Genomic DNA, 24,300 nt, shown 5'->3' on the forward strand with positions numbered 1-24,300 from the left:
TAAAAAAGAAATCCTCAAAGATGAAATAACAACATACATTTTTACTTTAGCAAAAGAAAACTCAAGATTGCTTCCTAATTTCCACCAAATGTATTGCAGGACAGTTGAACATAAAATTAACAATAAAGCAACAGTGCACTAATTGTCCAATATAAAGAAACCAGTTCATGTGTAATTTCAGTGTACTTGGGTTGATGTTTTAACTCTGTAAATAGCCTCATTTGAAAGTAAATGAAAAAAATACAAATCTTGAAGTCAACTGGTCTCTATTTTCTCTGGAAAAAAAAATCCTGTGCATTATTTTTATTGTGTTTAAGATATTTTTCTTTTGAGTAGACAAGATGAAAACTGTTCTCATATGAAATGCGTATCATCTTCTGGTGACATTCTGAAAATTAACAAAGCTTGTACTATGATGTGTCATGATCAGAAGCCACAGGAGAAGTACATTTCATGGTGAGGCAGCAGAACTAGATACCATTTTTATTGAAGAGCCCCATTCAGAAGGAATCTTGCAGTGAAAGTGTTGTTTATTCAAAAGTAAAAAAAAATTGTCAAATTCCCCAACACATTCTTACACAAACTACAGTACATGAGTAAAAAACAAACAGACATGCATATCTACTTATATGTTATATATTATATAATATAATAAGTCAATTACTTTATACTGTTGTGTGGTATTATTTTATTCTCTCTCTATATACTGCATGCAGCATACGACAGTGTGGGAGGACAGCATAACATTTACAATGGAAAGCAATGCAGATCTAGATCATAATTAGGGCTTCTGATTTTCTGTTTAAACCGATAAAAATAACTGATAAAACACCCCCAATACAAAAGAAATGAAATTGTTGTACAGCCAGAAAGAAAACACTAGAAACAGATACTTAATTCACTTTAACTTCACTGCTTTCCTATTAAAAAAAAAAAAAAAAAAACTTAAAAAAACAAACAAATACCTTTCTGTGCAGTAGTGCAATGTCCCTGCCTCCTGATTCATATCTATCAGATTCGTTCTGAATACTTTAAACCCAACCCAACTACTGAGTGGCAGCAAATTCTACATTTGTTATGGAGGCTTCACTCACAAGATTTAAAACAAGATTACAATTACAGTAGATGGCTTGTTCGTGGGATTTAATGCTATATTACTGTTAGATAGTGAGAATTTAAAACAGAATTGCAAATTGTGGGAAAATGTAAAAAAATTCCTAGACACACAAAAAAAAACCCCAGAAGAATGTTCCCGTGACCATAACGGTTTTGTTGTGGAAGGCAGCGAAGAAATGAAGGTGGATTTCTTTAAAAATGCTCAACCAAATGAATATTTTACCAGCAGCCACAAGTGATTTAACATGTTTTTCGAGATCTGGCCATTACTGTACTTGCAGAATCTAATATGAAAACTCTTTTCCATGCTGAGTTAACAGATTAGAGTAACTCCCGAAGCTAAAATATGTCTTGTCTTTATTGCTAGTTGTTTGTGTCGCATAATCAGATTTTTCTATTATGTTTTCTTCTTGTCATTTATTGAAAAAGGCAGGTGTTCTCGTTACAAGGATTTTACATTAACCCTAGAGCCTTTATTACTAATTCATACTGAAGCTTCCTTGTTTAGCAGCACTATCCGCATAGCAGCATTTTAAATCTACCAAAGAACATAATAATTGTGTGCAATTGAGTAATCTGACACTTATCTACAAAATGGGAGGTCAGGTATAAAGTGGGGATGTGTTGCCTTTTGGGAGGGAGCTGAAATGACAACTTCCACGAATCAGGTCGGTTTTTATTGACACAGAAAAGGGGTCTGGAACTGCACAAAAACCCAGGTTTGTAGGAGCACAGAAAAGTAGGCTGTAATTATTATTATTATTATTATTATTATTATTATTATTATTATTATTATTATTATTATTATTATTATTATTATTTTTAATTCTATATAATTAAAACATAATAAACAGTATTCATACTTTGATAGTCTACAGTTGTGTTTGATGTACTTTTTTGGTGTGATAGTGCCCATTTTAGATTTTGTTTATAAAGTATGTTGTGTTATTGTATTTTAAACGTGAATCTTCCAAGTGTGCTGTATAAGAGCAACTGTGAAGCTGTCTTTAAAAAACACCCCGCCTTACCAAATGCAGTTTCTACAATGTTTGGATCTGTTTTTATAGCCAGTTAAATGACACACCCCTGCATCCTACATCCTGCACCCCTGAATGTTTTTTTTTAAGACCAACGTTTATCCCGCCAGTGCACAGGATTTAGATTCTGACCCTTAGTTGAAACAGGCTGGTACTGGAACATGCCTGTATATTAAACACAACAGAGATGACAATAGGTCATAGCCTCCCATTTAAAAACTGCATGGACCTAATTATTACTGTCTTAGAGTAAGTGAAAGATTAGGTGTTCATTGATTATTTGTTTTTGTAAATAAGTAAGTGGCTTAGATAGTGCATTTATAAACTTTGTGTCTAAAACAAATTCAAAATATACTCTGAATTTAGAGCTGTATTGAAAGATAAATGTACAAACTGTTAGAAGGACTGTACACCATCAAATGTTTGATAGTGTTCAGAGGATCGGAGCACATTACTGCAGGAGCTGTGAGGTCTTAAACTAAAAACAGAAAGAAAAAAATGTAGAAAACGGACAGACCCTACAAAAATGTATTTAACTCCCCATTACACAATTAACATGACAGGCACATACGACTATGCAGTAGCCCCAAAGTATCTGGTCAAATTAACAACTTACAGCATGACCACGTAATGCCAAAATTCAACTATCCTTTAACAAATTGTTTAAAATTGACCTTTAAAGATCTCTTAATGGCTCCCCAATTATCATTATTGTTGTCATTTTTTTAAATGCTGATACTTTTACTTTGTTATATATGCAATGTGAAGCATAATGCACACCTTATTTTCACATTGAACAGAACTATGCTGAGATTACAAAGGAATGCTTTGTCATAGTCATAAAAGAATGATTAAAGTGAGACAACAAAACCTTGTACCTGTACCTGTCCAATGGCATTATTTGCAATAAGCCTAGTAGCTGCATAACAACTTCCGACTTACCTTGCCAACAGGGTTTAAAGAAAGCAACAGTGTGATTGCAAAATATATATATATATATATAATATATATATCTATATATATATATATTATATCTATAAATATATTACTACGACGCTAGCTTTGAACTGTGTTAATATTAGGCATATAAATAGTTTAATCTTTCTGAAAAATAAAAGTTGAAGTATAGAAAGATGACTTCATTTTCTGTCTTCAAAGAAATGCTGAATGCAGAAGCCTTTCCTATAAACACACATTACCTTGAATTTAGAAGATATGTATTGCCAGCACTGAGTAAACATTGAGCTCTGCATGGTACTAACATTCGGCAGTTTAGTGGTCATTTTTTGCATTGGTTTTTAGTTATTTTAGTGTTAATCATCTTTAAATACACTTAATTAGTGCAACATTTGTTGTTATTCAACATATAATAAAAAAGAAACAACAAAAGGACTTTTGTCTGTTTTGCCTTTATCATGCATAAACATTTGATTAAAAAAAAAATCTAACTGTTGTGACACAATCATATCTTTTTAAATCATTCTGGTTAATATACTTATTGTTACAGTATGCAATTTTTTTTTAACCAAACGTTTAGAAAATGTAGATGTAGAAGGTTCTAGAAAATGTTTGTAGCAATGAAAAGGTTTAAAACAAAGACTTAATCGCAAAAAAAATGTCCATCCCTATTCTTGTTTTAATTAACTGAATTTAAGCAGTGTCAGTATGCCACTGCAGCATTGCTTTCAGAGATAGGCTTACACAAAATTTCAACATGTTCCTTTCATTTCTGCTTATGTCAGTTCTTTTTCCTACCTTGGTATTGTACTTACCCCAAGTATTTATTGTACAGTACTCGTTGAACCAAGCAAGGGGTTCTTTGAGTCTATGAGGCTACAACCCTCCCTTGTAATCAGTGGTTTTGTCCGATTGCTTAAATATGGGGCTTTAGCAAAAAGTATTGAATTCACTGACAAGCCCAGCATTGCCCTGTAGTCTCTCTGGGATCAGTGGTGCTCCTCACTCAGCTCTGGTTGACCCCTGTCAGAAATTTACCTCAGTTTTGGGTGGTTAGAAGCAGAAGTGAAAGCAAAATCCTGGGCAGCATTACTATGAATTGTATCCTTAATAAAATCTCTGTTGCATCTTTATCTCCGTTGCATCTTTCTTTACTTACAAAATAAACAAAACCAAAACAAAGCTTAGCGTAACATGACACCAAAGAATAGGATGACTGCCACTTGTATGAGTAACATTAAATTAGAGATAAAGTGTGTAAATTATTTATTTATTTATTTATAATTTAATAGTTACCAATTTTTTTATCATTTTCTCCCAATTTAGAGTAGCCAATTAGTTTTATGCTCAGCTCACTGCTACCACCCCAGCAGTGACTCGAGAGCGGTGAAGACGAGCACACGTGAAGACAATGCAGCCCTCCATGCAGCCACCTCAGAGCTGCAGTGTCAGAGGACAACGCAGCTCTGGGCAGCTTAAAGAGCAAGCCCGCAGGTGCCCAGCCAGACTACAGGGGTTACTGGTGTGCGATGAGCCGAGGACACCCTGGCTGGCATAGGTATCCCAAAAAACAACCCCCCCCCCCCCCCCCCCCCCGTGGGGCGCTCGTCCAATTGTGGACGCTCCCATCCACGGTCAGCAGTGGAATAGTCTGTACTCGTACTTGTGATGTCCGCTATAGGGTGCATCCTGACCCCTAAGTGTGTCATTTTTTTTTTCTTAAATCGCAGTCATCTGTTAAATAAGGCAATAGAATTTAAACATGTGCAAATCTACCTGTAATAACTGTGAATTTAAGTTGAATTAAAATTTGCTTTAATTTTGTTTAACTGCTTGTGATCTGTGCTAGTGGATGTTGGCAATTGTAGATAATGAGTTTTTGATACGCATTTGCACAGCCATTACTCTCACTGTCACACGCACAAGTGTATTTTCAGGTATCGGTTAGCACTGCACTCAAGCTGAAATACTCTAATGAAAGTATGCCACTTATTGGGTACTGTTTGCTTAGGTTCTTAATTTAAAAGGGCTACCCTTGCTCTAAAATGCAACACAATTTTTATTAATTGTTAGAAAGTTTTTTTTTTAATCGTGTTACTTCTTCCCCAAATAAATTGGTTATTGTATTTGAAAATAAATTATGGATGAATTCAGCTTTTTCCACCCAACAGCCTCAAAAACAAAAAAATAATGCAGGACAACAGGAAAAAGTATAATTAAGTCAACATATGGCCTTATAGATGGCAGCATAGTCTTCATGGAATAACCAGATGTCTATGTCATCTTTGTGTATACCTTTTTTCTTTTATTTATGTGCATGGTTTTCCTTGCTCCCGGTGTTATCAACAACTGTTTTGTTGGATTGCATTTGTTTTAACTTCCCTAGTATCAAGCAAGAATATCTTAGTTTGATCATCTGTGTTTGTGATTGTTCAATGTCAGTTCCAGGTGTAGATAAAACACATAGATTATCTATTGTATGCTTAAGTAAGAAATACAAGTCTCCTCCTCATAATTGGAATTATCAGTGTGCATCTGCAGGCTGTGAGATTTTCTGTTTACACAACATAGATAACAGATGCATCAAAATCACTTTACAAACCCCTTCCAGTTTGGTATCAATTGACTGCGAGTGTAACACAGCTGCGTTGTAATGACATACGCCTAACAAATTAGATACAGCTTTTCTAACAATGGTATGAACCAGTACACGCTGCCTTTCCATTGCATTACCACATCAGCACCGGTGTGCTACAATATTGGTTCTACTGTGCAATGTTTGTTCCAGATACATTGTATTGCTATTGCTAGTAACGCTGTGGTCTGAGGGTTACTGTAAAGGCATTGTTATTTTTTTCTTGTATTATTTTTTTGTTACAATCATAAGATCCTGGTGACTGTTTTAAACTATGAAGTTTTAAGCACCCATGTGGCCTCAGTTTAACTCATGCCTAAACTCTCAGCACATCAGGTATGTAACTGCAATACTCTGCTCACATTTGATCTAACACTAAGATAGTGCAAATGTTTTTTCCATCCAACTGGTGCAGCGTGATACTACAAAGTGTATCTAATGAACCACAAGAACACACAAGGTAAATCTGACTCATACCAAATTGCCCTTTATGTGTTGGTTGTACTGTTTTTAGCTTTTATTCTAATCTCAAGCATACTAAACTTGAGGAAGAAAAACATAATGAGTAACCCCATTTGTGATTCTGTTTGCATTCTTTTGCAGGATGGATATTCACAATATCATTTTGTTGGCTCTTCTTCTACAATAGAGAGGGATAGGCAGAGACCATACTCCTCCTCCCGTACACCTTCTATCTCCCCAGTCAGAACATCTCCCAACAATCGTTCAGGTAAGTGGCACATTACTCTAGAGCTCGCACAATCACTGTGATGTCCTAGACAACAATGCAAGCAGTCAAGGAAATTCTAGCACAATGTATTTAAGAACATAAGAAAGTTTACAAATGAAAGGAGGTCATTCAGTCCACCTTGCTTGTTTGGTCGTTAGTAGCTTATTGATCCCAGAATCTCATCAAGCAGCTTGTTGAAGGATCCCAGGGTGTCAGCTTCAACATCTGGGGAGTTGGTTCCAGACTCCCACAATTCTCTGTGTAAAAAAGTGCCTCTTATTTTCTGTTCTGAATGCCCCTTTATCTAATCTCCATTTGTGACCCCTGGTCCTTGTTCGAGTCGAAATTGTTCGCAGTGTACTGTGTGCCCAGTGATGATACATACCCCTGGCGTCAGGGACATGGTGTTCATGTTTATGGGATGCATACATTTTTAGATACACCTGGAGAACCGTTCATCCAATTGGCATAGACAATCATTACCACAAGTAATTAGAATTTAGATTGTGTTCTTTATTGTCCTATTTATTTAATGAGTTTTGGTTTGTTATTACCTGGGCTAATTAATGTTATACTCTACCTTAGGAACCAGCATCTTGGCTCATGCGACTTTGAATTAAACTTTGTTATAGGACATACATAAACCCATATAACAGACTGTGAATATATGGGTTTTCTGTCCACCTGTAAGTATTCATGCTTTATGTTTTTTGCTGGAAAATGAGGGACCACTCATCAATTTCAGATTAATTGACCCCCCCCCCCCCCCCCCCAAAAAAAAAAAAAACCTCTCACATCGTGCTCAAAAACAGGACAGTACAAATCAAAATCACTTCACATGAGTTTAGCCTTTCCCTGGTACTCCATAACCACGTCACTGTTTCTGTTGACAGTAGACCACTATGAGATAAAGGTACTTCCACACACAAAGTTGATGCCAGCTAGGTTATAACATTCTCCAAGACTGTGTTCTGGAGTCAGGTCCATTAAAGCAGCTTTGTGGCAATGTGAAATCAGTCAGATCCCGGGTGGTTAAAAAGACTTCCAACAGTGTCCAAGGGCACTTACTATACAAGGCCACGTGAAAGCGGCAGAGAACAGCATAAAATCTAAAATGGATAAAGATCAGAAGACATAAAGTGCAGAACAGGATATGTGTGGAGTGTAGCTATGTTACAAATTTAAAAGCCAATCAAAGAATTATCAGTCAAAATGAAGGTTGAAAGCTGCATCAGGGTCCCAAGTCCTTTTAAAGCAGATTATTCAACACACTGGCATTCTGGAGAGCAGCACTTCAAAGCTGAGCTCATAAGGAAGGCCGGAATAGCTGGTTGCTACACACCAGACGTGATGCAACAAGCGAAAATGTGTAGTGAAGCAACAAAATGAATATCCAATGAATGGTCCAGCAGGGTGACACAGTATCCAAAATGGGGGATGAAAAAACAATACTTACCACTGTAAAATACCCAGAGTTTTATGACAAAGGTCATCGCAATTATAAAGATAGAGATTTGAAAGATAATATATGAGAGTCCATTTAGAAGGAACTGGATAAGCTCATATACTATCAGAGAAGACGCTCATAATTTGTGTTGACAAATATGTAACATATCAAGATCAACTTTTAATAGTTTTAGAGATCTGTCAAATTTCAAATCTTTCACATCGTATCTGTGTTGCTTCAGGTGTGTATGGTCATGTCACTGAAAGTATCTTGTCACCCGATGAAAAATCACATTGCATTTGGTGTGTAGCAGTCTTTAGGATAAGGGTGCCTGCTTTTTTTAATTAATTAATATATGATATATAATATATATATATATATATATATATATATATATATATATATATATATATATATATATATATATATATATATATATATATATATACAGTGCCTTGCAAAAGTATTCAGACCCCTGACCAATTCTCTCATATTACCGAATTACAAATGGTACATTTAAATTTCGTTCTGTTTCATATTTTATTTTTAAACACTGAAACTCAGAATCAATTATTGTAAGGTGACGTTGGTTTTATGTTGGGAAATATTTCTAAGAAAAATAAAAAACTGAAATATCTTGCTTGCATAAGTATTCAACCCCTGTGCTGTGGAAGCTCCCGGTTTGCACCGATGAAAGAAATTGCCCTAACGAGGACACAATTACCTTACCATTGGCCTCCATCTGTGAACCATTAAAGTTGCTGTCACATTTTCTGGATAAAAACCCCACTGTTGAAGGATCATTGGTAAGGCTGTGAATGAAGACCAAAGAGCATAAAGTAATACAAATGCATAGATTAGGGAAAAGGTACAAAATAATATCAAAGTGTTTGGATATCCCAGTTAGCACAGTTGGATCAATAATCAGGAAGTGGAAGCTGCATCACACCACCCAGGCACTGCCAAGAAAAGGCCGTCCCTCAAAACTCGGCGCTCAAACAAGGAGACTTGTGAGAGAAGCCACAGAGATGCCAACAATCACTTTGAAGGAGCTATAGAGTTCAGTGGCTGGGAGTGGAGTAATGGTGCACCAGTCAACCATATCAAGAGCTCTGCATAATACTGGCCTGTATGGGAGGGTGGCAAGAAAGAAGCTGTTACTCAAAAAGTACCATCTGAAAGCACGTCTGGAGTTTGCCAGAAAGCATGAGAGTGACCCAGCTGCGATGTGGGAAAAGGTTTTGTGGTCAGATGAGGCAAAGATAGAGCTTTTTGGCCAAAACTCAAAGTGCTATGTGTGGCGCAAACCTAACACTGCCCATGCCTCAAGACACACCATCCCTACAGTGAAGTATGTTGGTGGCAACATCATGCTGTAGGGATGCTTCTCATCAGCAGGAACTGGGCATCTGTTACAATTGAAGAAAGAATGGATGGAGCAAAATACAGGAAAATACTGCAAGAGAATCTGCTTCAGTCCTCTAAGAAACTGAAGTTTGGGAGGAAATTCACCTTTCAGCAGGACAATGATCCCAAGCACAAGGCCAAAGCAACATTGGAGTGGCTCAAGAACAAAAAGGTGAATGTCCTACAGTGGCCCAGTCAAAGTCCTGATCTCAATCCCATTGAGAATCTGTGGCACTATTTGAAAATTGCGGTCCACAAGCGTCGTCCAACCAATCTGAACAACCTGGAGCAAATCTGCCAAAAAGAATGGGCCAAAATCACTCCGACGCTGTGTGCAAAGCTGGTACATACTTACCCCAAAAGACTTAAAGCTGTTATTGCAGCGAAAGGTGGCTCTACCAAATATTAATGTGTGGGGGTTGAATACTTATGCAAGCAAGATATTTCAGTTTTTTTTTTTCTTAAAAATATTTCCCAACATAAAACCAATGTCACCTTACAATAATTGATTTTGAGTTTAAGTGTTTTAAAATAAAATATCGAACAGAACGAAATTTCAATGTACCATTTGTAATTCAGTAATATGAGAGAATTGGTCAGGGGTATGAATAATTTTGCAAGGCACTGTGTGTGTGTGTGTGTGTGTGTGTGTGTGTGTGTGTATATATATATATATATATATATATATATATATATATATATATATATATATATATATATATATATACATACACACACACACAATGAAAAAGAGAAAAAGTTTGGGAACCCCAATAATAATTATGGAAATTCCATAGTTTTACTACAATAGTTGTCTTTTCTTAAGTATCCAATAGGGTTTCTATTAACTAATTCCATGTCTTTTGAAACAAAATGATGTGTTGGAATTAGACAATGTATATGAATTGTATATGAATTAGACAAACAATGAATAATTAAGATTCAGAGTATGTGGAAAAGTAAGTGAACCTCTGGTTTTATCAGCTCAATTAAGGGGATAATTAGAATCAGGTGTTTAAATAATTAGGTAGCTCTTCAGGAGTGAGTATGAGAGGCCCCACCCTATAAAAAGATCAGAAACTTTATGAATTTGGGCTTCACCTTACAGGTGTGTGGAAACACGTCATGCCATGATCAAAAGAAATCTCTGAGGACCTCAGAAAAACAAAACCATTTCTAAGGATTTGGGGCTCCACCAATCCACTGTCAGACAGATAGTCTACAAATGGAGAAAGTCCAAGACCATAGTCACTCTACCCAGGAGCAGTCGTCCTACCAAAATCTCTCCAACAACAAACCGGAAAATCATCAAGGAAGTCACAAAGAACCCCAGAGTAACATCCAAGGATCTGCAGGCCACTCTCACCTTGGCTAATGTGAGTGTTCCTGACTCAACTATCAGAAAAAGACTGAACAAGAATGGTGTTCATGGAAGGATAGCCAGGAGGAAACCACTGCTCTCTAAAATGAACACTGCTGCCCATCTGAAGGTCGCCAAAGAGCACACTGTTGATCCACAAGACTTCTGGAACAATGTTCTCTGGACAGACAAGTCAAAGGTAGAACTTTTTGGCCTCAATGAGAAACGTTATGTTTGGCGAAAACCAAACACTGCGTTAGAACAGAAGAATCTCATCCCAACTGTCAAGCATGGTGGTGGGAGACCTGGACGGCTGGCCATCATTGAAGAAACCATGAATTCTGCATTGTATCAGACGATTCTAGAGGAGAACGTCAGGCCATCCGTCCGTGAGCTGAAGCTGAACCAAAAGTGGGTCATGCAGCAAGACAATGATCCTAAACATACAAGCAGATCTACAAAAGAATGGCTGCAGAAGAAGAAATTTTGCATTTTAGAATGGCCTAGTTAAAGTCCGAACCTAAACCCCATTGAAATGTTGTGGCAAGACCTGAAGTGAGCTGTCCATGCAAGGAAGCTCTCAAATATCACAGAGTTGAAGCAGTTCTGTAAGGAGGAATGGGCCAAAATTCCTCAAAACCGATGTGAGAGACTGACCAACAGTTACAGGAAACGCTTAGTTGAAGTCATTGCTGCTCAAGGGGGTGCCACCAGTTACTGAATCTAAAGGTTCGCATACTTTTTCACACATGCATATTGAATGTTGAATCGTTTTTGATGAAGACAATTTGTCGAAATTATTATTAAATCAGAAAAAGTACTTATTTTTTCTTCAATTTAAAACAGTAAAATGAGGACTAATTACACTCTTATATATATATATATATATATATATATATATATATATATATATATATATATAAATTTTAATTAAGTAACTTTTTACATCACAAAATAAAACCCGGTTCTTTTAATGCGGAGCACATCCACACGACTGGCTTGGTTTTCTACGGTAAACTGAGACCACAACGAAAATTCAACGTTAGGTAGCATAATTGACGTGTCGATACAGTGACAACGGTCCTGTTGAACACTCTTGTTTAACTGCAAAATGAAAGCCTTGACATAAAGTTAGCATTATTTTGTTAAAAAGACAGCATCCTGTTGTGAAGCTTAATTGTTTGCACTGGCTTTACTAAGCACTCAATTCCTCTTTCAATGCTGCAGAAAACACTGGTTTTAAAATGCTGCAGAACATTTGTTTGCACCCAAAGTCCTACATATCCTGAATCCCACTTAAACAGAAAGGGTTGAGACAGTTGTTAAGAAGCATTGGTCTTTTTTTTTCTTTTCTGAGCAACATGTTTAAGTTATTTTCAAATAAAACTGCTGTACAAACATAAAAAATGACCAGTAAACTCTATAATGGTAATAGTAACCAACGCATTCCAGCTGTAGATATAGAGATCCCAGATGGCACCAAGTGCAGAGCGCAGAAACAACATTTTTGCTATAATTTTATCAGCTATAAAAAAGACATTTGTCACAGAAGTCATTGCTCAGTCCGCAAAGAAAACACAGCATTTCACGCTTCAGGGTTCCTAGAAAAAGCACTTTACGTTTAAAGCTGAAGGGACTTCAAATCTGAGGTTAAAGTGCAAACCAAACTGTTAGCGTTCTCTCTATACATACAAAACCATTTAAAATGTATATAAAAAGGTTAGCTTACAGTGTATTGTTTCAGTGAAGCTTGACATTTTCTGTGTGTGTGTGTGTGTGTGTGTATATATATATATATATATATATATATACATACACACACAGTACAGTACTGTGCAAAAGTTTTAGGCAGGTGTGAAAAAATGCTGTAAAGTAAGAATGCTTTCAAAAATAGACATGTTAATAGATTATATTTATCAATTAACTAAATGCAAAGTGAGTGAACAGAAGAAAAATCTACATCAAATCCATATTTGGTGTGACCACCCTTTGCCTTCAAAACAGCATCAATTCTTCTAGGTACACTTGCACAAAGTCAGGGATTTTGTAGGCATATAGTCAGGTGTATGATTAAACAATTATACCAAACAGGTGCTAATGATCATCAATTCAAAATGTAGGTTGAAACACAATCATTAACTGAAACGGAAACAGCTGTGTAGGAGGAATAAAACTGGGTGAGGAACAGCCAAACTCAGCTAACAAGATGAGGTTGCTGAAGACAGTTTACTGTCAAAAGTCATACGCCATGGCAAGACTGAGCACAGCAACAAGACACAAGGTAGTTATACTGCATCAGCAAGGTCTCTCCCAGGCAGAAATTTCAAGGCAGACAGGGGATTCCAGATTTGCTGTCCAAGCTCTTTTGAAGAAGCACAAAGAAACGGCAACGTTGAGGACCGTAGACGCAGTGGTCGGCCAAGGAAACTTACTGCAGCAGATGAAAGACACATCATGTTTACTTCCCTTCGCAATCGGAAGTGTCCAGCAGTGCCATCAGCTCAGAATTGGCAGAAAACAGTGGGACCCTGGTACACCCATCTACTGTCCGGAGAAGTCTGGTCAGAAGTGGCCTTCATGGAAGACTTGCGGCCAAAAAGCCATACCTCCGACGTGGAAACAAGGCCAAGCGAAGTCAAAATTTGAAATATTTGGCTGTAGCAGAAGGCTGTTTGTTCGCCGAAGGGCTGGAGAGCGGTACACGAATGAGTGTCTGCAGGCAACAGTGAAGCATGGTGGAGGTTCCTTGCAAGTTTGGGGCTGCATTTCTGCAAATGGAGTTGGGGATTTTGTCAGAATGAATGGTCTCCTCAATGCTGAGAAGTACAGGCAGATACTTATCCATCATGCAATACCATCAGGGAGGCATCTGATTGGCCCCAAATTTATTCTGCAGCATGACAATGACCCCAAACATACAGTGAAAGTCATTAAGAACTATCTTCAGCGTAAAGAAGAACAAGGAGTCCTGGAAGTGATGGTATGGCCCTCACAGAGCCCTGATCTCAACATCATCGAGTCTGTCTGGGATTACATGAAGAGAGAGAAGCAACTGAGGCTGCTTAAATCCACAGACGAACTGTGGTTAGTTCTCCAAGATGTTTGGGCCAACCTACCTGCCAAGTTCCTTCAAAAACTGTGTGCAAGTGTACCTAGAAGAATTGATGCTGTTTTGAAGGCAAAGGGTGGTCACACCAAATATTGATTTGATGTAGATTTTTCTTCTGTTCACTCACTTTGCATTTTGTTAATTGATAAATATAATCTATTAACATGTCTATTTTTGATAGCATTCTTACTTTACAGAATTTTGTCACACCTGCCTAAAACTTTTGCACAGTACTGTGTGTGTGTGTATGTGTATATATATATATATATATATATATATATATATATATATATATATATATATATATATATATATATATATATATATATATATCTAGGATAGGTATACGTATTATAATATGCATATTATGCAACATGTTCAGTTTCTTGTTTGGAAACCTCGGACTAATACAGTTTCTAAAAGTATTCGTTGTGATTTTAATTTGACAATATTTATTGGTTTGTGTCAATGAAAGGTTAAACCCCAAGAATATGTTAGACCTGACATGTTAAAAGAATAGAAAGGAAAGAACTATCTGTGTTTATTCAAGATAAAATCCCATGTCAGTTATAACATGCTATAGAACCTGTCCACGGTGTGCAGGATGTGCCCTATAGTCTGGGGATCGTAGGATCGCAGGGAGTTCCTAGAGGGTGGCGCACAATTGGCCGAGCGCTCCCCTGGTAGGGAGGGCAGGGGAATCAGCAGGGGAATCCGCTGCTCACCACGCATGAGCGAACATGCTATAGAACCTTAAGCGCAGTGGAAAATTCTTTATGAGGATGGCATCTAATATATGAAAAAATTAGCACCCTTCTAATGTAGATTCCCTCATAGGAAAAACAAAATCAGTTTGGTATATACTTGGAGCATAAATCAAATTTTTGTTCTAAATTCATTTACATTGAATTTGCATATGTAGTTAAAGTGTAACTGCGGGTGGGAGTGGAGAATGCAAATAACTAACTTTGAATAACGGAATGTTCGGAAGCAGCACGCTGCAGCCACATGCCTAGTGATTAGAGCAAGCATCTACAGTATCAATTCAAAGGTTTTGGTTTAATACTGGCTAAGAATTGGCTGTAGTTTTATGTGAAGAGTTATCTGGTTAGCTGACAGCCTGTACAGAGGGTAAGCAAACCCTGCTTAGCCCTTAGGGGAATAGATTAAGCCAGTCAGTCCAAAGCCAGGAGGAATGTTGCTGATCCCATAAACTTTCCAACAACAGATTTAGTTCTGTTCTTTGCAGCCTGCTGATTCTCAGAGTGCCTCTGAGCACCCCCTGGTGGTGGCAACCTGTACTTAAAAAAAAAAAAAAAAAAAAAAAAAAAAAAAAAAAAAAAAGCAAACATTACATCATTCTTTGTTTAATCACCTCACATGCATTAAACCACGTTCCTGGTTTTAAGGTGACACACAGAGGTGAGGAAACTGAACCTCGTCCAGAACTGATGATGGAAAATGATAGTTCTGAATGTATGTGTGTTTAATTGTTCTGCAGCAAGTGCCCCAGCCTCCCCTCGAGAGATGATCAGCCTCAAGGAAAGGAAGACAGACTATGAGTCGACTGGAACGAGTGCAAGTTACCATGGTAACAAAGGAGAGCACACTTCCAGGAAAGACACCATGGCAGGTAGGAATGAATGTGCAAGTTAGCATTGCACAGTTCATAGTCGGAGGCTGTTTTCTCTTGAAGCACCCATAGTTATTGGCAATTTTGGTTTGAGACACTTATTATTTAAATCAGAAAAAGTACTTATTTTTTCTTCAATTTAAAACAGTAAAATGGGGACTAATTACACTCTTGTATTATATATATATATATATATATATATATATATATATATATATATATATATATATATATATATATATATATATATACACACACACACATATACATACAGTGGCTTGCAAAAGTATTCAGACCCCTGACCAATTCTCTCATATTACTGAATTACAAATGGTACATTGAAATTTCGTTCTGTTCGATATTTTATGTTAAAACACTTAAACTCAAAATCAATTATTGTAAGGTGACATTGGTTTTATGTTGGGAAATATTTTTAAGAAAAATAAAAAACTTAAATATCTTGCTTGCATAAGTATTCAACCCCCACACATTCATATTTGGTAGAGCCACCTTTCGCTGCAATAACAGCTTTAAGTCTTTTGGGGTAAGTATGTACCAGCTTTGCACACAGTGGCAGAGGGATTTTGGCCCATTCTTTTTGGCAGATTTGCTCCAGGTTGTTCAGGTTGGTTGGACGACGCTTGTGGACCGCAATTTTCAAATAGTGCCACAGATTCTCAATGGGATTGAGATCAGGACTTTGACTGGGCCACTGTAGGACATTCACCTTTTTGTTCTTGAGCCACTCCAATGTTGCTTTGGCCTTGTGCTTGGGATCATTGTCCTGCTGAAAGGTGAATTTCCTCCCAAGCTTCAGTTTTTTAGCGGACTGAAGCAGATTTTCTTGCAGTATTTTCCTGTATTTTGCTCCATCTATTCTTCCTTCAATTGTAACAAGATGCCCAGTCCCTGCTGATGAGAAGCATCCCCACAGCATGATGCTGCCACCACCATACTTCACTGTAGGGATGGTGTGTCTTGAGGCATGGGCAGTGTTAGGTTTGCGCCACACATAGCGCTTTGAGTTTTGGCCAAAAAGCTCTATCTTGGTCTCATCTGACCACAAAACCTTTTCCCACATCGCAGCTGGGTCACTCTCATGCTTTCTGGCAAACTCCAGACGTGCTTTCAGATGGTACTTTTTGAGTAACGGCTTCTTTCTTGCCACCCTCCCATACAGGCCAGTGTTATGCAGAACTCTTGATATGGTTGACTGGTGCACCATTACTCCACTCCCAGCCACTGAACTCTGTAGCTCTTTCAAAGTGATTGTTGGCATCTCTGTGGCTTCTCTCACAAGTCTCCTTCTTGTTTGTGTGCCGAGTTTTGAGGGACGGCCTTTTCTTGGCAGTGCCTGGGTGGTGTGATGCAGCTTCCACTTCCTGATTATTGATCCAACTGTGCTCACTGGGATAACACTTGGATATTATTTTGTACCCTTTCCCTAATCTATGCATTTGTATTACTTTATCTCTAACTTTTGTAGAATGCTCTTTGGTCTTCATTTTCCTTCAGATTCACAGCCTTACCAATGATCCTTCAACAGTGGGATTTTTATCCAGAAAATGTGACAGCAACTTTAATGGTTTAGAGGTGGGGCCAATGGTAAGGTAACTGTGTCCTCATTAGGGCAATTTCTTTCATTGATGCAAACTGGGAACTTCCACAGCACAGGGGTTGAATACTTATGCAAGCAAGATATTTCAGTTTTTTATTTTTCTTAGAAATATTTCCCAACATAAAACCAATGTCACCTTACAATAATTGATTTTGAGTTTCAGTGTTTAAAAATAAAATATCAAACAGAATGAAATTTCAATGTACCATTTGTAATTCGGTAATATGAGAGAATTGGTCAAGGGTCTGAATACTTTTGCAAGGCACTGTATATACACTGAACAAAAATGTAAACGCAACATGAAACAATTTCAAAGATTTTACTGAGTTACAGTTCATATAAGGAAATCAGTCAATTGAAATAAATTCATTAGGCCCTAATCTATGGATTTCACATAACTGGGAATACAGATATGCATCTATTGGTTACAGATACCTTTAAAAAAAGGTAGGGGCGTGGATCAGAAAACCAGTCAGTATCTGGTGTGACCACCATTTGCCTCATGCAGCGCGACACATCTTCTTCGCATAGAGTTTATCAGGCTGTTGATTGTGGCCTGTGGAATGTTGTCTCACTCCTCTTCAATGGCTGTGCGAAGTTTCTGGATATAGGCGGGAACTGGAACACGCTGTCATACACGTCGATCCAGAGCATCCCAAACATGCTCAATGGGTGATATGTCTGGGGAGTATGCAGGCCATGAATCCGGGATTCATCCGTGAAGAGCACATTTCTCCAGCGTGCCGGTAGCCATTGAAGGTGAGCATTTGCCCTCTAAAGTCGGTTACGACGCCAAACTGCAGTCAGATCAAGACCCTGGTGAGGACGACGAGCATGCAGATGAGCTTCCCTGAGACGGTTTCTGACAGTTTATGCAGAAATTCTTCGGTTGTGCAAACCCAGAGTTTCATCAGCTGTTCGAGTGGCTGGTCTCAGACGATCGCGCAGGTGAAGAAGCAGGATGTGGAGGTCCTGGGCTGGCGTGGTTACACGTGGTCTGTGGTTGTGAGGCCGGTTGGACGTACTGCCAAATTCTCTAAAACAAGGTTGGAGGCGGCTTATGGTAGAGAAATGAACATTCAATTCTCTGGCAACAGCTCTGGTGGACATTCCTGCAGTCAGCATGCCAACTGCACACTCCCTCAAAACTTGAGACATCTGTGGCATTGTGGTGTGTGATAAAACTGCACATTTTAGAGTGGCCTTTTATTGTCCCCAGCACAAGGTGCACCTGTGTAATGATCATGCTGTTTAATCAGCTTCTTGATATGCCACACCTGTCAGGTGGATGGATTATCTTGGCAATGGAGAAATGCTCACTAACAGGGTTGTAAACAAATTTGTGCACAAAATTTGAGAGAAATAAGCTTTTTGTGCGGATGGAAAATCTCTGGGATCTTTTATTTCAGCTCATGAAACATGGGACCAACATTTTACATGTGTTGGTCTTATGTTTATATTTTTGTTCAGTGTGTGTATATATATATATATATATATATATATATATATATATATATATATATATATATATAGAGAGAGAGAGAGAGAGATGTATTTAGTACTGTAAATTACCCTTATACTGTACCATTTAAAAACTGTTCTTAAAAACCGAATCTGGACTGTTATGTCCCTGGATCTTTACCAGCATAATGAAGACTTTCTTTGTTCTGGCATTGAGGTTTCAACTTCAGCATACCTACTGTATTAACACTATAACCACATCAAAGAACTCAAATGCAAATTTGTTTTTCTTAACAAAAGATCTCTGATCTTTCCCTTTAACCCCCAAAATATGTAACTCATGATGACGAAAATGCATGAGCTTTCATTAGGGCACACATGCAAGCAACCAAGACAAAGTAAAATAAAGTACAGTATATGAGCCTTTTTGAAAAAAAAATAAAACTCTTTCTCAAAAGAACATCAAATAACAGATCGAGTTATACTGAGGAGATGGATATAAATGGTTCCCATTCCACCAGCTTTCAAGTTCACTCGTTTGCTTTTTTATTTGCTTTATGTAATCCAGCAGTACTAATAGAAACTGTATAGGAAGTTATAGTAGAAACCTATTATTTTCGCTTAGTTATACAGCTTGTTGTGTTGTGCAGATAGTCAGGTTTCAACAACTTTACCAGAACCATTGTATTTATACAACATGATGCAATATGTACATTTTTTTTCTGTGCAATATGCACAGTACACTTATTATGATTCAAATCACTTTTCAACAAGGATGTGTATTTTTAAGTATCCCATTGTTCATTTTTTGACACAATGTACAGTGCTACAATTATTTATGATTTGTTAACATATTGAGCAGCTGCACAGAGCTTCTGTTGATGAAACATCTGTCCTATACCAGAAACACTTACTGTGCACCTTTTATAAATTCATATTTACAGTATAGATGTCATGCACCAAGAAATAGCTTCCTGTATGGTTTACATCATTTATATGAGTTTTAGTGTTGGATAAACAGAAATGAGCTACTGTGCAATAGAATGATAAAAACCCATTCTCCCTCCCCTGAACTTTGATCAAGTCATAGAGTGCATTCAGCAGTTTAGTGTTAAAGACAATGGCGTCTATGCAATTCTAAACGATGGCTGATATAAATACTGCCACCTTTTAAATATTAAATTAGGAGCAAAGCTGTAATCATACTTAAGAAGTGTTAGTTTTCTCAGTCCCCTTGTTTTAATGTTCTTAAAATTCAGTTCTGCCACCGTTTAGAATAGATACCTGTGTCTTTTCTGGTGTATTAGGAATTAATAGAGCATTGAATGCTGATGCAGTTTTTTTTTTTAATGGCCTGGTTCATTTAAATTTTGTTTAAACCACAAAACAAAACCAAAAACCCCAAATAAAAGCTGTCAGAATATATAAATATCTCAAAACAAAACCAATCTAGTCAGATATGGCAGGCTTACCCCAGGGGCTGAATTGAGTAGATGCTCAGAGGTGAAAGGTTGTGAACTTCAATCTCTGCCTGTTGGAATTTCAGAGCTGCCTCGTCTGTTTGTGTGTGTGTGTGTGCACATGTCTGTCAGTTTGTGTGTGCAAACACACACACATGTAAGTCACTGTGAATCAAAACAAAGCACAAGTAGAAGGAAAAAATGTACTGTAAACAAAACAGAACAAGGAAATTGTTTTAAACAATGAATTTACTTCCAAATTTTAGTTTGGTTGTACATGTCTTACAAATTATTTTAAAACTGCTCAAGTCTTTTTAATCTAAAGAGGAGTAGTTCCTGAAATTTTTTTTTTCCTTTAGAAAACTTTTAACCCGTTCAACACACAGTTGTTTCTTGGTCTTTCAGCATCACTGTGAAATTGTGTTAAATAAAATTCCTTTGAAATAAATTCTAATCATCAGCATACTAACCAAGTACCCTAACTCCCACTTTCTTTTTCTCTCTGCATTTCACCAGTTCAAGTCTCAAGTGGAACATCAACATTGTTCCGGAATTCTTATGCTAACCCGAGTGAAGATATCAAACACAACCAGGTAATGGCACATAATGAAGTGTATATGTGTGTTCTTCTTAATGATTCAAGGAAGCTATTCTGGCTTTTAGTAGAAGTGCCAAAAGAGTAAGAAATAAAGTTGCTCAAGTAAAAAATGTTAAACCCTTTTAAAGCCCTTCCATTACATCACATGCGTGCCATTTTAAAGTCTGTAATCCTTTCCTCTGTATTCATTCCACACAGAGGCAGTACTAATACTTAGCAAAATGGTATGCTAACATTATATTTGCTCAAACAGTTGGAAGCTGCACGCAACAATTGTTGCATATAAGCATGGCATTTTAGTGAACTGGGCAGGATTTTTCCAGCCTCTGGAAAGTGAGAATTGGCACTTGTCCCTTGTGCATTCGACCTGCCCCCCTCCCCTTAAATAAAATCCATACAGACAACTAAGCCATTTGATACTTTGATTTAAAAAAAGAGGAATTATCTCTGTAGCTGATGTGAACATTTTAGATTTTTCCATTTCTTCTCAGTCTCTCCCTCAAGACAACACCAGGAAAGATTATGAGACTTATCCGCCGTTTCAGAACTCCACCAGAAACTACGAAGACTCATTCTTTGAGGATCAAGTGCATCACCGCCCTCCTCCCGCCACTGACTACAATATGCATCTGGGACTGAAGTCAACCGGCAACTATGTGGACTTCTATTCAGCTGCTCGTCCCTACAGTGAACTAAACTATGAAACGAGCCACTACCCAGCCTCTCCAGACTCCTGGGTTTAGGACACACGTCCTCAAGCAAAAGACCACAGGAGGACCGTGCATGTGCATGCATACCACAAGACATTTTTCTGCAAGTTTAGTTTGTCAAAGCTTGTTCCATAGAAAGGTTCCTTTTGACAAATGTGAGGGGATGAAAAAGAAAGCTATACTGGGTAAAGTGTAAAGAAAAAAGAATAAATGAATGATGACAGAGGGTGCTAATTTAGTGGGAAGTGAAAACCTTGACCTTTTGAGTCAAGACATAAATATCGTTGTGGGTAGCTAGAATGTTGAAGATGGCAAGAGAGAGTAAACAGATGGGCATCTAGAAAGATAAGTATGTCAAGCACAAGAAAATGAACTGTTTACACAAGCTATGGGGACGGCTTTTCACATTTTGTTGGTTATCTTTACTTCATTGTGAATCAAGGCTTTAACTTGTATCTTGAAGTTTCTTGTGTTCGGGAAGATAATTTTAGCCTTTTCTCTATTTACTTTTTTGCTTTGTTGTAAAGTATTTGATGTACATTACAGAGCTGCAAGTGCATTGTGTATATTACACCTATGCCACTGTCTAGTCATCAGTGGCTTTAAATATTGTTTCTGTTTAAAAAACAAAAAACAAAAAAAAAACAGGAAAGTTGTATGAATTAACAACCTTTCCTTCCCTAAGAAAAGTATGTTTTAACAGCAAGGCGGAAGTATTTAGCAGTATTGTTCGTTCTGATAATGTGAATTTGTTTGTGGCAATTAAACAAACGTTTTAAGCAGATCCAGACAGTTAACAGAACATTATTCCACACTCCTTGTCAATTAAGTGCTTTTTCACTGCCTAAACTTTTAGATGTAGATATTTGAAATAGATTTTTTTTTTCAGTTGTACCAGGTTTTTCTTTATGATGATACAGTGTTAAACGATAACAAATTCAAATTTGTTTGTCATCCATAATTGCATAAAACCTGTTCCACTAGTATCTCATCTGTCTGTGCTTATATAAAAGAGGATTAAAATGTGCCAAACTATATTATCACTAGTGCCAGACTGGAGATAATTAAGAAATGTAGTTGAAGTTTACATTCGATGGCTAGTTACTTGTTCTCTTGATGACAGTTTGTAAATGCTTTTTTTTCCTAAATGTGTTTTAATGGAATTCAGCTATATCCAGATCATACTGGACTATAACCAGGAGGGCACAATCTTCCTCCAAAGATGTATAATTCTGTATCTCAAGTAATGTTAGTTGGGTGTCTGTTGTCATGTTTTTTAAGCAAGAGACATTCTTTTGTTTCAATTTACATTTAAACAAAAAGATTCAGAAATCATCCTAGAGCAAAATGTTAACAGATAATGATTTTATATATATATATATATATATATATATATATATATATATATATATATATATATATATATATATATAGTTTTTATGGGCAAATGCCGTCACGCGATTTTCGTTGTTTGGAACATTTTATATAATTCACTTTCGTGTTTTGATCCCAACAGACACTGTTATGAATTATTATGTTGTTTCCGAGTATAGTTAACAAAAAAAAAACTTCTGGAGTTTGGGTGATGCTCAGATGCCAGGGAAATAAATTACTCTGTAAAACCTTCAGAGCTGTTTAGCATATTCTCATATTGACTCACGCATGGGTTCACAACAAAGAAAGTTCGCAGACTGTAAATTGACACACGATACCGAAATGCTGTGAGGGCATAACTTTCTGTTTCTACAAACTAGGTTGTGCAAAATCTGGAGACTTAACCAACATAAAACGATGTGGATGTTTTCCAACTGCTAAATTATACGTCTCCTCTTGTGACATACTGGTTGATATGATCATCTGAGGTCATTTTTGAAGGTTGTAATGAATGTCCCATAAACTTAAAAAAATAGTATTCCTATTTATGAAGGTCTTTTTATCTTAGTAGACACATTTTGGAAATATCAGGTCTATAGGTATTTCCTGTAAGATATATAATCTCGAATATTGGGAAAACATATATATATATATATATATATATATATATATATATATATATATATATATATATATATATATATATATATATATATATATATGTAAAACTACTTGATGGTAAATACTGAAGTCTGTTTGACTCACAGTGACGTTATGCAACCCTTCTAAAAGTTCACCACAGTCAATTTGCATTACTGTGCTCTTACCATGTATTTATGGTGCTTTATTTATGGTTAACAATGTTTTTTAACAACACTTTTATTGTGATTTAGTTCTCTTTCCTATGTGTTTACCATTCTGCTGGACAGCTATAGCCAAGTTTTGCATCACCCAGAAATTTAGAATTGAGCCATAATTAAAAAAAAAAAAAAATGTATGAACATAATCTTGATCTGTAATTTCACACTGTCTAATCAGAGAAACTACAAAATGATATTGGAAGCTATAATAGTAGTAAGGTATTTCACGTTAGAGTTCGAAATGTCACATTTTTCAATTTTGGAAAACTACAAAGTGGTATGTAATTCAATATGTTAACGTAACATTATTCAGCAGGTTTCATTCGACTTTATGAAGCAAAATTAGTTCATTCTATAGGGCGATGCAAAACTTTTGGCCATAGCTGGGTATTGCATAAAAAAAAAAAAAAAAAAAAAGTTTTTAAAGAGAAGCACAGTTACTTGGGGCATGTAAATAAACTAGAATATCAATCTTTCTTCTAAAGTCATATACTAGTATAAAAAATAGACACAAGTAGTTATTTTTAGTGTAAAATAAACCATGATTGTGGGACAGTGCAACTTTAACGCTGTACTATTAAAAATAATTTAAAAAAATTAAAAAATCTGGGTGCTCTGTGATCATAATTTGCCCAAAATTGAAAAAGAATAACTTGATAACATTGGTCCTCCACTCTAACGTCTATGGGCTTATACTTAATTTCATTCTTTTCCTGGGGTAAAAGCGTTCATAACTTCATGGAATAAACAGATTGAATGTGGAGCAATGTTTATTTATTTTTTTTTAA

The 24,300-nt window shown here is 36.7% G+C and overlaps 1 protein-coding gene across 5 annotated transcripts in view; it reads left to right on the forward strand.

Moving 5' to 3' along the window:
* LOC121314365 (catenin delta-2-like) overlaps nt 1–22,661 on the forward strand; it is a 300,617-nt gene extending 277,956 nt beyond the window's left edge. For 4 of the 5 annotated variants that reach the window (XM_041247532.1, XM_041247533.1, XM_041247535.1 and 1 more), the window contains 4 exons: nt 6,349–6,475; nt 15,300–15,431; nt 20,487–20,563; nt 21,060–22,660. In XM_041247532.1, coding sequence (XP_041103466.1) covers nt 6,349–6,475; nt 15,300–15,431; nt 20,487–20,563; nt 21,060–21,311 — 588 coding nt within the window. In that variant the 3' untranslated portion in view covers nt 21,312–22,660. Of the gene's footprint in view, nt 1–6,348; nt 6,476–15,299; nt 15,432–20,486; nt 20,564–21,059 lie in introns of all 5 variants that reach the window. The other variant, XM_041247536.1, reaches the window with a different exon arrangement.
* The last annotated feature ends 1,639 nt before the right edge of the window (nt 22,662–24,300 follow it).

Source organism: Polyodon spathula, chromosome 4 (genome assembly GCF_017654505.1).
Source record: "Polyodon spathula isolate WHYD16114869_AA chromosome 4, ASM1765450v1, whole genome shotgun sequence".
Classification (NCBI taxonomy): domain Eukaryota; kingdom Metazoa; phylum Chordata; class Actinopteri; order Acipenseriformes; family Polyodontidae; genus Polyodon; species Polyodon spathula.